This window comes from Mycteria americana, chromosome 2, assembly GCF_035582795.1.
Source record: "Mycteria americana isolate JAX WOST 10 ecotype Jacksonville Zoo and Gardens chromosome 2, USCA_MyAme_1.0, whole genome shotgun sequence".
In the NCBI taxonomy this organism is placed as follows: domain Eukaryota; kingdom Metazoa; phylum Chordata; class Aves; order Ciconiiformes; family Ciconiidae; genus Mycteria; species Mycteria americana.
This window is the reverse complement of record NC_134366.1, coordinates 34,331,537-34,345,710: the sequence shown is the minus strand read 5'-3', so window position 1 is coordinate 34,345,710 and position 14,174 is coordinate 34,331,537. Positions and strand designations below refer to the sequence as shown.

General features: G+C 40.8%; 1 protein-coding gene across 14 annotated transcripts in view; it reads right to left on the bottom strand.

Annotated features, from left to right (window-relative positions):
- HDAC9 (histone deacetylase 9) overlaps window positions 1-14,174 on the bottom strand; it is a 496,147-nt gene that overhangs the window by 279,788 nt on the left and 202,185 nt on the right. For 13 of the 14 annotated variants that reach the window (XM_075492939.1, XM_075492948.1, XM_075492937.1 and 10 more), the window contains one exon: window positions 12,381-12,443. The exons of the other annotated variant lie outside the window; for it this stretch is intronic. In XM_075492939.1, coding sequence (XP_075349054.1) covers window positions 12,381-12,443 — 63 coding nt within the window. The remainder of the gene's footprint in view (window positions 1-12,380; window positions 12,444-14,174) is intronic. 14 annotated transcript variants of the gene reach the window in all.

Genomic DNA, 14,174 nt, shown 5'->3' with positions numbered 1-14,174 from the left:
CTTCATTAACCTTAATATAACCTTAAAAACAGATGCCTGTCATTGCAGACAGCTCAGTGACAACATGAGGCCAATGCAGAGCAAGATTCAAAAATGAAAACAGGAAGTACAGAAAGCAGGATAAAAGTAAGTTTTCGTATTTGTCAACGAGTCTTTGTCATCAGGAATATTCCAGTTCAGTTATCCTATCTCAAAGGGAGCCATGTCAGAAACAGGAAAAGACTAATTGGATTTAAGATGATTAAGGGCTTGAAAAGACTTCCATAAGTAGAAGGAGTCTGATTTTCATTTGCACTACTATGCTTTTTTGGCATGGAGAACATACTATTTATATCCACCCCATCATCCATCCATCTATATTGGAAGAGGAAAACCGTATTACAAATGAGAATTATTTGCATAACTACGGGCCTTCTGGGGAGTGCAAGTAAGGGTTATATAACAACAAAGTAGATTTAGTGCAGAAATGTACGATTGAACTATACAGCCTTTCTCTTTTGCAGAAAGCAACTACTGTCTTCCAGGTAGACTTTATAATTGCATTCGTAAGCATGAAGTTCAAACATCTGAACATGTTACCTAAGGAGAAAGCTGAGTTTTCTTCTCTCTACTGAGATTTTGGACAATTAGTTAAATACCAAGTCCTGACAGCTGGACAGAACACGTTATCTCCTACATAAATGTTACTAACTAATGGTTCTGGTTTTCCATTCTGTCCCACTGGGGACACAGTCTATGGCTGTCCCAAGTTCAGACATACAGACTTTCACAGCAAAGGAACAGTAGTTAAAATCTCTTTCCTTTCAGACCTTGCATCTTCTACTTGGGGTGCTACTGTGGAGAGCACGGTCATTTGGAAGGGTTCTGATCCAAAAAACGCCTGCACTTTGTGTCGCCAGGCTCAGCACAGCCCAGAGCCAGCCATGAGAGTCAAACTGTGCCTTCAACTCGAAACTGCACTCAGTAAGGAATGAACTGCAACAACCGCAACAACTATATGGGCCTTTTGACCTGTGTTTGCTAGCATGTCAGCACCAGTTAGAGTTATTTTATGGTTTTGGTTTACATAGGTACTAGTATCAAATGCTTCCCTAAGTAGCAACCAGGGAACAGCATCACACAAAGGAAAATTTTCCTCCCATAACTTGAATTCTACTTATTTCCAGGTTGTCTAGAAAGCATAATGGCATACCAGAGCTTCTTAGGTTACAAAAAGAAAGGAGGATAGGAGGGATTACAGTGGGAGAATGTTTGGCAAAACATTTTCTCCACAAAGAGAGGATTAAAAAAAGAATGAAGCAGAAATTGCATGCAAGAGCCACGAAGGCTTTCCTGGAGCAGACTCTTCACGTGGCACCGCACAAGAGCTGATATGGTCTGGGGGTGCAGATGGCTACTGCTTCCAGTATGTTCAATTTTGGTGCAGGTTGCTGAAGCTGACACAGATATCGTTTTCTGCTTAATACAAAACAACGTACACTGGTAGAGCATTTTACTTTTGTATTAACAGAGGAAATGTGCCCTATGGATGATGAAAGGTAATTATTGACAGCTTCATAGGGACAGTATTAGCATAAATTCTACTTAATGGCAAAGTGCTATGTAGTTAACTGGAGTTTAACAAGGTGCTAATTGGGTGTGAAATTTTAGGCTCTATCCTTTAAATGTCGAGAAGAGCAAGGGCTGTGTTCTCCAGACACGGAAGATTTCCCAGGCAGCAGTTTGACATGTATTTGGGGCCACCGTATGCCATAGATAAGTAGAGAGAAACCGTTGTGCCTCCCTTCCCTGCTTGTGGCCCCTCGGACTCCGAGGATAACCCCCTCCTTCCCACACCGCAGCACACACCTGCGGCAGCACAGGGAGCCGGGGGGCATGTTTTAACCAGGGTCAGTTGTACACTCCATCAGTCCCAGCGGACACATGATACCTGTGTTGGAACAAGGGATGTGACTGTTCAGCAGAGGAATGAGAGCCCAGGACCAGGGAGAGGATGGGACCACTGGTCTCCCTTCCCAGCAACGCCAGCTGCCATCTCTACATCTATGAGACCTTACATCTATATAACCAAATACATAGTATTCACAGATAACAAAAAATTAAAAAAAATTACGAAAAAAAGGAGAAAGAGGAAAATAAAGAAAGTAATAGTCCGGATTTCTACACTCACTCCTTTCTTTCTGAATCTACAGGAGAACACTAAAGCCTATTTGGCTGCTAAATGTTTTACAACCTGCCCTGCACCTGGAGCTCCAAGTCACTACCAGAACAGACTTAGCAATAGTATTCCCTAGAGGGAATAACAAAACCAGGTCCTTAAGAATGAGCTCCCGAGGTCTTCGGAAATAAACGCGTGCTGCTGCAGATCTCTGATATCTGCAGATGAAGAACGGCAGGCAGATGGGGAGGTTGACGGGATGCGTGTCCACCTCCTGTGGGCTGCTAAGCCTGCAGGAGGAGGAAAATCACTTTGCCTTAGGCACTCATCAGAGCTCACCTGAACTAACTTGCGAAACCCAGAGTTCCTAAAATTTTTGTCAAATTTTAATATAGCCATACCAAACTGTCCCCAGTGAGGGAGGATGGAGTAAGACTGGTGATAAGTCTATGTATATACATCTGTAATTGTATATGCGTACCAGTGACAAGTATATATGCATGACCAGTGACCAGAGAGAAGCATTCACTCTTAGATGACGTTTGAGAATTTTAGCCCAAGGGTAATTTTTTCTAAATATTCCCATTTCTAATCACTTATTTTCTGAACAAAATAGCTATGTCAGCATTAGTATCCTTAATCATCCATAGCATCACCATTACTTAATTCAGCTGCATTAGCATTCCTTCTTATTCTTATTCCTTCTTATTCCTTCTTATTTGCCTATAGCCCTTTGATGTTGTCATTTGTAATTTCCCTTCTTTCTCTGTAAGTTCTCCAGCTGCCCCATTATCACCCTGTATGCATTGGCACGAGAGGAAAAAAAAAAAAACAATCCAGAAAATAAGCACAGAGCTCAGAAAACTGCCTACTAGGCCAAGCAGAAAAGGCAAGATAGGGATGGTGCAGGTGGCACAGTGACAGGAATTTATTGCAAATCCCTGGTGAGATTGCTCTGCAGTTTCTCTGGGAAAGCTGAGCTACATTTGGGGGGTGTGGAGGGGAAGTTAGGGATGGTGAGATGCAGCAGAATTTGTAGCGTGTCCATAAACAGACTCAGTGTCCTACACCTCTCCCTATCCCAAACAAATTACTCCCTCTCCCAAACAAATTACTCATTCTCAGACAAAAAAAAATAGAAAAATAGTCTGTACAATGGCAAAGGAAATCTCTGAGTACTAGCTTACTGTGTAACTACACAAGTAACACAGTCCTGAGTTGTATTTTACAACTTTTTTTGATTCTGAAATATTCCTGCTTTCCCATGTATTCTTCGTTATGGCTTTGAAGGTTTTTTTGACAGAAACTTCTCTCATCTCAGTTGAAGTTGATTGTTTTCACAACTCTTTTCACCTATATTTTTCCTCTGTTCATAGACAGTTAGAAGTGTACTTCAAACTCCCCTGGTTTCCACCTCCCACATAGTTCTCTTGCATCTTCAGTGCCTTCCTCACCCTCCCTCACAACAGCATTTTAGCATAGGAAGTGCTTGCATAGCGCATCTCTGCACTACTACTCCATTTATAAAATTCTCGCATATTTTCTTCAAACCTCTTTCCCTCCTGCCAGTCCTTCCCTCATACTCCTTGAAGAAACCTAAGTAAGACTTATTATTTTCTATGGAATCCCTTCTATGATAACTATTTCCAATTCTTAAAAGAAACAATAGAGTGAAACTTTCTTCTTCTTCTGAAAGAGATCCTGTAAGAAAAACAGTGACAGCAAATAAAAGGATGCCAACTTTCTGACGTGTGCGTGGGAATGAGTGGATCTGTCTTTGGAGCCTGGAACAGTTTTGAGCATATGCACAACACAGGCTGGTGAGCATCTACCGGACTCCCGAGGTAAAGTGCTCTCCTGAATTTAGGTCCCACTACATTTCAGTAGCTGCTGTGCAAGGATTTTTATGATCAGCATTTTGCAGCATCTAAATAATTTCTATGTATTCCTTTAACAATATGTATCTACATGTAAAAGTAGATATTTTAATACTGATTATTTTCCTTTTGCTATTTCTTACACCATTCTGTGCCTCGTACTAATTCTGTCACTATTCATGTCAGCATGAAATCTCAAAAAATCTAGGTATTTTATTTTACATTTCTTGGTGATATTGTAACATGTATGTTCTTTTATTCATTTTAAAACTTCAAGGTCAGATTCGAACTAGAATATCAAAAACTTGAACAGACCAGGAGTTTTACTTCTCTTGTATCCATAGGAAAAAGACTTCACAAGGCTTAGGAAAAACGCATGTTTTTCAATACAGATGTTGATCTAGAGATCAAACAAGTAGATGAAGAGAACTAAGAACTTACTGTCTCTGCAAGAAAAGGAGTTGTGAACAGGTAAATAAAAGGCCATCACTAACATTTTACTAAACTTAAACAGGAGTAGTGAACACCGAAAAGAGTCTCTATGTAAGGTCAGGCACTAACAGTCTGTTTTCCCTACTCCCTCTCATACTGTTACTGCGCAAGGTGGTGGCCTTGGGCACCAAGAAAGAAAAAGGAAACTTGGATTAAGAACAGAACAATTGGGGGAAATTATTACATTAACATTAAGCTTCCTCATTATTCCATTCCAGACTTCACTGAAATTGAATAGCTGCGGTTCCTCCCTGTGGCACGCATACCTTCAGCCACAGGGATCATGAAAGAGAACAATAGTCTTTGATTGTAAAAACATGATTTATATATTTGGCATTTTCAAAGAATTCATCCCGTTCCTTCTCTTGTCTCCCTTTGATGATACTCAGTGTCATTACTAGAAGGAACGTGTTATCATTAGAGTAAAGCATCCTGCATTTCAAGCACATTCATCCACAAAGGGCTTGAATTCTTGGAGCTCTTGCCGTGCCTGTGTATTCCACAAGCCAGAAGGAGTTTACAACCAGGACACACAAAACAAATAAAACAGATGTGTTGGCTATGCTCAGATTATACTAAATGCCAAAGTACCTTTACAGTCATGCACAGAACTGCCAGCCTGACAAAAAGAAATGAGCTGCTTATTATATAACGGGAGAGTGAAACCAGCACCGTGTCATTCAACCATGCAAAGACTTCCACTGATTTTGCAAGCCTTTTTACACCAGTTACATTTTCAAGTAGAACAAATCAGGTGCCCCCTGATTGCACCCAGAATGTGCACAAAGATAGAAACACACCATTTACTTAGGTAAAGGTAAAAAAGAAAAGATGAAGTTCATTAGATAATTATAATCCATTAATATTTCACTATTTTATAAATTGCAAGCTTCCTGAGCAACAACTACAGTCAGAGGCTGCACTGACACTGAGCTGAAGATCTGCCACTTCGCTATTTTTGCTGCTCTTTACTAAATTGTCACTAAAAGCTTGCTCCTAGTTAAACACATGCAAGCACAAAGATCCCAGTGAACTTCCTTAGGAGACAACATGCCTCACTGTGTTTTTGAATGACAACTCTGCTTCAGGATTCGAGTTTTTCTAGTGAGCGGAAATGTTTGTGAAAAAGCCATAAAGAATGGTGTCAGTTTGCTGAAGCTTCCCGTTATGTCTGTGAAAAGCACATGGAAGGCTAATTGAACAGCAGACATCACTTTTATGTAACAAAACTAGAGGGGTCCGTTTTGGAGGAGCTGTGTGCATATGTGACATGTTCACACTGAACATGGAGCTTGACGGTGCCAGCCCCTAAAAATAGCACCTGGATATCCTTGCTCTCATCAGCAACCACAAACCCATCTACTCTGTCGTTCGGTGCATCAATCCTCTCCCTCCTCCAGAAAAGACAGGAGAGGTGGTACCCTGAGGTACCTCGTTTTAGTAGAAGTGGGAGAGATAAAGAGGATGTTTGCATCTGCTGCAAGCACACATTTTAAACAATATCCCTGCCCTTCAGCAGGCAGTTATCATGTTGTTTTGGCAGCAGGAAGGAATCTGTGGTTTTTCTTGAATGTTGCTCTTCTTTATTTAAACTACCAGAAATAAAGCAAAAATGACAGAATGCTCTGTCTATAAATAATCATTCCGGTGTACAGTTATATTAGGAGGTAACTCAGATGGCATGATAACGCCTAACAGGCTAATCTTAGACCTGTAATGCCATAAGATGAAAATAACTAGGCTAAGAATAACTGACCCAGAGGAGTCAGCCTGTTGAAGAGATCCACAGAACAGGACATTTTAGTTTCCATGTGTTTAACAATAATATCTGCCAATTAGTTTCTCTACAATATTTTGGATTGTACAAAAACCCCACCCACAACAGTAGTTGGGAGGGGTTAAAATGCAATGACACCTGAAACCCCCATCATCCATACCAAAACCTGAAGTTAATGTGTATATACACATCTGTTTGCAGGCTATCTATCTATTCTGCTTTCTCACAGCTTTTGCTTTCTCTGCAAAGACTGTGCAGAAGAAAGGCGGCGGGCAGGCGGTACAGAAACAGAGGTCTGATTAAAGCTCTGGTAGCAGGAAGAGTTACAAGTGTTCCTCATATCCAACACAAACCTTAATGAACTAAATGGATTCTATACATAGTTTTACAGGAGGGAAGACTCTGGCTGAAACTGTGTGCATTTGAGTGCAGTGCAAAACAATAGGTATTATAAAGCTGAACAGCTAAAATAATAAACGCCTAAAGTAAAAAGCTCTTTTCCAATAAAGTGATTTAGCTCGACACACCAAAGAGAGGGGAGTTAGTGTCCTAGTGCCAGTACTAGTGAACTTCCCTATTAAATGCAGTGTTTAATGGTATCAGGAAAGACGCTTAAAGAGGTTTTGAAATTATGTTCTGCATTCTTTTTTATTTACTTTCCAGCTTTTGTAGCTTGCTATTCTTGTCAATCTTGTACTTTGAAATTCTTATTCCAGGTTTTTCCCACAACCTATAAATATATCTTCTAATACAAAGTAAGATTGTCAGGTAATCATATGGCTCCAGAAGCTGGGACTTAAATAAAAAAAAAAGAAAGAAAAAGCAATGTTACAGCATTAGAGGACACATGAAGTTGGCAACATTGGTCTGCACTCAATGTCTTCTCAGTAACGTAAAACAGAAAAAGCAGCTTCATTCCATTTTACCGCATTTTTGTTCAACTGAATTCACAGCCAAGGTCTTGTCCAGCATACATTACTGGGCAGAGCCTCTACTCAAAATCAGTGAGATTTTAACAACATAAGACCTGCAGGTCTGTGTTGCTTGTCTCTTCTCATTGTACTAATTTTTAAGGCTAAGGCCTTACTCTTCCATAACAATTAATTCAAATACTTCAGCTACTACTATGAAGCACTACAGTTTTTTTCTACCTAGCCATTATGACAGGCATCGAAAAAGCCTCTCCGGCTGTTATCCAGAACTTCCCTGAACGGAATTTTCACATTCAATTTTTTTCATTACTCTGAAGAGAATCACAAAATAAAAGCTCAGCATATCTATTCTCGCTCTCTCTGAAGACTTATTGCCTGAGATACCACATATGCAACATTTTGTATCTGTAAGAAGCTTACGTTACCTGATTCAGATATGCAAATGTGCCAGGTTTTTCATGAATATCAGAGAAAACCTTTAAATGAATTTGCTTTCTGCAGTCTCTCCACAGGAACAGTTGAGCAGGTGAAAGTTTTGTTTGGCCAGAAAAGAACAGGAGAGCAAATACCAAAGTATGTTCCCTGAAGGCAATATAAATGCATGTGTACAAACGTGTATACGTGATCATGTGGCCACACAATAGAGACAACATATGAGATAGATTTTGTACATTGGGGTTTACGGAGGGAAGATATCTCAGGAGGACCTGTCAACCCACGTACAACCTGATGCGTGTAGCATTGATTCTGTCATTTATATTCAAGCGACACAACTTGAATTTCCTGACTGGTGCAGAGAATAAAATATTGAGACTGCATTCACTTACTACTTTTGTGAAATTGTTGGTGTTTTGCAAGCCTGTAGGTAGATGAAGTCAATCAAATTAATCATTCTGAATCATTATATTCCCTTTAAAATAGTTTTCCTCTATAGATTCCTGAGCCTGACAGGTATCATTTTCTGCTGACGTAAGCAGGATTGCATAACTTCCTCAGGTCACCTGTCAACTCAGTGACGAGCCAAGGCTTTAAGCTCAAGATCTCCTTGAACTCTTGATTTTTCAACACAACAGCTTTGGGCAGGAAGTAGAGGATGCATTATCCAATAAAAGCCAAGGTGGAATTTAGGCAGGCCAGTGCAAGGCGGTACGTCAAAATATGGCCAGTGAAGCAAACGTAGCAACCTTACCCTTTGGAAAAACAGCACGGTATATTAAATCACCAGAAGTTAATGAACTCAGCATTACTTCTTGAAGTCCCACATCTACAGATACCACGGCTGGGTAGGTTCTTTCTTCTCCTTCACAAGACTGACATCTATTTGAGTAATGTAGCCCTGCATTAGTTATTTATTGACTACATTTTAATGAGCGTTCTTGCCAGGGACTGTGCTGTACCAAATGTTTTTCTTCAAGGACTTACAGTTTATTACTTGTATTGTGGCAAGATGAGAGGCCAGCTGAATGCTAGGGCCCACTGTGGCATTGCACACACATGGAAGTTGAGATTTTTTGGGTAAAATAAAAGCAACAGCATAGTTAAATAGTAATTCCAGCTAAATAAGAGGCTTTAGAATCCACATCTATTTTTTAAACCATGAAACTAAAATAATCACGGTATCAAATAAGAATACATCAGCATCATTTTCTTAAATAAAGATGCACAGCACTTACTGCTGCATTTTAGAGCAACAGTACCATATGGGAGAATATAGTTCAGTCTTCTCAAGATAGCTGAAACTGCTCTCTGCAGTAAGGTGTAGGTGTCTGCAAATTACACAGCTTCTTGAGTCAGTGCCGATCTAGATTGCTCCATTCATAATTAGACTTTTGATTGGTACCTATCCAGATCATCTCATTCATAGTATGATTTACAAGCAGGGATGGATACAGACAGGCAAAGCAGTAATTGAGGGAATACCAGAAGAACTGCTTCACATGACAGAAGTATTTCCTATGCCTGCTATTGTCAGAAATTCCTCAGACAGTTTGCTTTGCAAATACTTATCCATTGGCCATTGAATCTGTCCTCTTTGGGGTGGCTCCAGCCCAGTTTAAAATCAGAGTTGCATAATACATGCCCGTTGCATCTGGAAACTAGCAAACCTAAAAATCCATTGAGTGTTTAAGTTGTGCTTGCTTCAAAGAGTATCAAGGGTGCAGAACGTAAACGTTCAGGGATCTGCTCTTTTCTTAAATATGTGCAACTTCTAACCTGAGCAAAAGTCACAGACATGTAAGTGAAAATAACTTTAAAGTAAGGACACTGTGATAAGCAAAATTCAAATGACTGATTCGAGCTACTCCAAACACTAGAGTACATCATCATACCCTGGCTATTTCTTTCTCCCCTATATGCAGCATAGAGGGAGACCATACCTGAAGAGTTACCAGGCCTGATCCTGGCAAGACCCTGAGCTCGAGGGAACTGAAGGTAATCGACAGCAGCACCCGGCTTTGTGGTTTCATGTGACATGAATTAAACTGCAGACTAAGTACAATGTCAACTACTTGAAGTCTAGTTGTATACTTTAAAGGCCAACAGAAACATTGAGGAATATTTTGTGTTCTACGGAATATATATTTAAACATCTTTTATCTGGATGATGTTCTTGACTAAGGGTTTTTTCTTTTTTAAGTTTAAAAACCTCCTCTATTCTACTTAGTACTACAGGGGAAATTGTATATGTTATATGGGCCTAATGTAATACCAGATAACAATCAACTGTTACATGATATTCTTGTCTCCAGTGAAGAAAAGCAGAGCTATAAACTTACAGAAAACTACCTCCCTTTCTTGTGTTTCAAATGAGAAATTGCTATTACTCAAGCAACATTAGCTGGCAGTTACAAGGTAGCATAGTGAGCTAAAAAACCCAGATTTTCACTAGCGTACAGCTAACTTCAACTTGACATAGTATTAAAAAAAAACAACAGGAGGGAGGGGAAGCAGTCAGTCTTATCTCTTTGACCAATACAAAAGCACTGGGCACCTGCTGAGCTGTTGAGGAAAACCAAAGAAACGCAGTAATTCTTGAACAACAGGCTGACACTTTAGATGGCTTTGCAGAACTATAACACTTTCAGAAAAAATTCTGCTTTTACCCACTGTCTTTGCTAGAGCTTCGTCGTTCCTATTTGTAAGCAAGTCTTTCACCTGATTTCTGTCCTTGACAAAGGAACTGTAATTCGTGATCAACATCTCTTCTAAGAAGTTACAGAAATAATAAATTCTTTGAGAGATCCCAAAAGAAACAAACCAACCCTGCAGCTTTATAAAGGAATAGAAAAATTGCCAATCTTAAACATTACCAGTCAGAAGTCTCCATTCCCCGTAGGTATTGTCATTATTTTAACCTGCACAGAATAGCTTTTCAATCTCTCATTCCCTCCTTCAGTCTATAATCATTATGAGGCAGCTTTGGCTTTCTATATTGAAAAACACTAATCATGAGGTTAAGACTTTTCTAATAGGAAAGATATTACCATTTGACACAATCTCTCACAATTTATTTTCACATCTGAAACTAGAAGTCTGCTCTAAAATTGTATGTAAGAAAGAAACACAAGTAAAACTTTGTTCTTTTTCTATAAAGCAGGAAAATAAACAGTTTTTTTTAAAACCAACCAACCAACCAAACATAGGCTCAACAGGTGTACCAAAACAGGCAATATGTGAAGAGATCTGTGGCCTACACACATAGTTAATCTTAAAAACTGAGAAGCACTGCCAAGTTTTGTGAAAGAAAAAAAATAAAGAAAAAGAAAAAGAAAAATAAGAGAAAGATAAAAAGAAAAATAAAAAGAAAGAAAAAGAGGAAAAGAGGAAAAGAGGAAGAAAAAGAAAAAGAAAAAGAAAAAGAAAAAGAAAAAGAAAAAGAAAAAGAAAAAGAAAAAGAAAAAGAAAAAGAAAAAGAAAAAAAGAAAAAGAAAAAGAAAAAGAAAAAGAAAAAGAAAAAGAAAAAGAAAAAGAAAAAGAAAAAGAAAAAGAAAAAGAAAAAGAAAAAGAAAAAGAAAAAGAAAAAGAAAAAGAAAAAGAGAAAAAGAAAAAGAGAAAAAGAAAAAGAAAAAGAAAAAGAAAAAGAAAAAGAAAAAGAAAAAGAAAAAGAAAAAAAAAAGAAAGAAAAAGAGAAAAAGGGGGTAAACTAAGATTAAAGTACATGTAAACAATTCACCCTGCATTCTACATGTAGGTCCTCTATAAAGCCAACTTTCAGAAAAACGAAGTCAGAAACCTAGGATTAAAAAGATATAAAACAGATAACATTGTGCTTCAAAAGACAGAGTTTCAGCCCAATAAAAACGGAACTAGAATTCACAGAGTTTAAGAAAGAATGGGCAAGAGTAACCTAAAATTGTCACTTTTTTCACCTGTCTAAATTGACATTTTATCTGAATGGCAACAATCCTTCCAACGTAATTTGTCCTCAGTACATCATTTGCAGGTCTCAAACACAGCTAGCAAAGAAATTAGAAAATACAAGGGTAGCTTCAAATACATGAGGAATTGTCCAGTGTTCTTTCAAAGCAGCTTTAAAATACCTTCATTAAAAAACACATCCAATTTACGTGTCAGTGAGTCATTACATATGACTACCATTGCCAGGCTCCCAAATATTTTTAAAGTAACAAAATAAGCCATGCGTATTAAAGACATTTTAAAGTAACACTGTAATGAAAAGAGAAAGGGATTAGTATTAAACTCCCTTTGTATGCAAACTGGAGAAAAGGAAACTCTGAGAAAGACCAAATCCTGTTTACAACAGACATAGGACCAACACTGCCTATGAGGGGCTCTAACTGCAGCCTCCTGGCAAGGGCTGTCTGAGGAAGCCTCTCTCTGTGAATAAGCCTGTACCACGAGCCCCATTTTGCAACCACGCAACAAAACAAACAAGGAATCCCAAACTAGATTTCGGTTGTGAGCATTTTGCTCTGGCTGGAAAGCCAGCAGACTGAAGGAGACGAACTCCCCACAAAAGCAGCAGCTGCTATCGAACATACTATCACACAGATAATTATTTAACAACTTACATAAAGCCCACAAAAATAAAGTCACTTCTTTAAAGGAGGGGTGTTTTCTTGTCGTGCTAGGCTGTATTTTCCCGGTCAGCCACGGAAGTCCGAGGTACGGAGCTCTCTTACCTGAGCTGATCATACTGTGCATTCTTTGCTGAGCCAAGAGCTGTTCACGTCCAGAAACCCCATCTGAGGAAAAACACGATTCACTCTCGTAAATTGTCTGCAGCATATTCCAACCGGTCTGCACTTCAGCTACACGAGAGATTCATCACTGCACTTGCACAGGGGCGTTGGGCACGACCCTCTGCGGTCCTACCTCCTCCAGCGAGGGCTGTAAGATAATACGCTTCGGCAATTAGCAATGTTTAAGCATTTGGACAAGTATCTATCGGGAGAGGGAAAAAACCCCAAATCCACTCTGGGCAGCCCCCGCCTGCTGGGAGGGAGCCACGAGCGCGCAGGGGGCTGTGTGCCACCGAGTTGGAGCAGTTGCGTTCGGGCAGCCAACGGCAGGTGGAAGAAGAAATGAAGAAATATCTCTGCGCTTCGGGCTTTCTGGCAGGGCGGGGGGGAAACACAGCCTCTTACAAACCATCAAACCGAGTAAGCCACCTTTCCAGGGACCGGGAGCCCCCGAGGGCTGAGTCTGAATTACCCCAGCCCGGACCAGTGTTGCTCTCCCCGCGCCCCTCTCCTCTCCCTGCCCAGCTCTCCCCGGCCGGGCGAAGTTGGCGGGAGCAGCAGCGATAACTCATTTGCATTTGAATCAACACCCGCGTGGCCCAGCGGTGGCAGAAATAGAACAATGGCCGGCCTGAGCCAAAAATAGGTCAAGCATGGCCGGGTGATTGGAGCCTGCATTAATGCGTTTAAAAATACCACAGCAAACACAGCTGTCCAGACTCTGTCTTTCAAACTGCGGCCGTCCTCCCTCCGCCGCTCAGCCTCGAGCGCGATTAACCCCTTCCCCCTGTCCAGCCCGTTTCGGTGGGGAGAAGCCAGGGAGGGAGGAAGGCAAGCGGGGAGCGGGAACGAAACGCCCGGGACTCGCACCCCTCTCCCTCCTTGCCCTCCTCTGGGGAGTGTTTTGTGAAAAGCGAGAGAAACGCCACGGCCGCTGTATCGGTCCTAAAATAACGCCGGGAGGTTTTGCTGGCAGTGTGGTTTCTGCCTCACCCACGCGCAGCCATCCTGCTGTTCTATTTTTGCTGCCCGTTTCTCTGGCTACGCCGCAGTTGGCTTTGGCGGGGGAGCCGGGCTGCTGCCTGCTCCCCGCAGGACCTGCAGCCGCCTCGGGAGAGGCGATTTCTGAAGCTGACAGGGCTGGGGGGGAGCAGAAGGTGGGGGAGATGTTAATGAGGGACCGGGTTTTGTGCGTGCAGTTTTAAGCAGCCTTGCCGTATTTAGCATGCTTGATATAATTCTTATAGTAAGTCACCAGTTGTGGCACAGCACGTTAGACACGGTTACCGACTATGCACTATTCGGTTGACTTGCTAAAATTTGGAGAGGGGCTGAGCAGCTCACACTTATTTTTAGAAGCATTAGGCAATTTGCACGGCATCTTTCTCAGTTTTACAAGATGATGTGCTTTCAGAAGAGCAGCACTTGACAGCGTATCAGACGACAGCACCATGCTCCTCTGTGTCTTGACAGGTTTCACACATGCTGTGTGAAGTTTATTTTTCATAATGATATTTCAAAAGTTGCGTGTCTTGTTTGCTGATTAATGTACCTGCGTGTAGATAAGTTTCATTTCACTGTTACAGATGGTACCTTACTTCTCTAGGTCCTGCTCTGCCTTATAGCACTCGTTACACACATGACCAAAGCCTGTCACTACCTACATATATGATACAGCAGCCTGACCACTCACCTACCAAAATTACGAGTCCCCTTCGATGTCCCTGCTCTAGG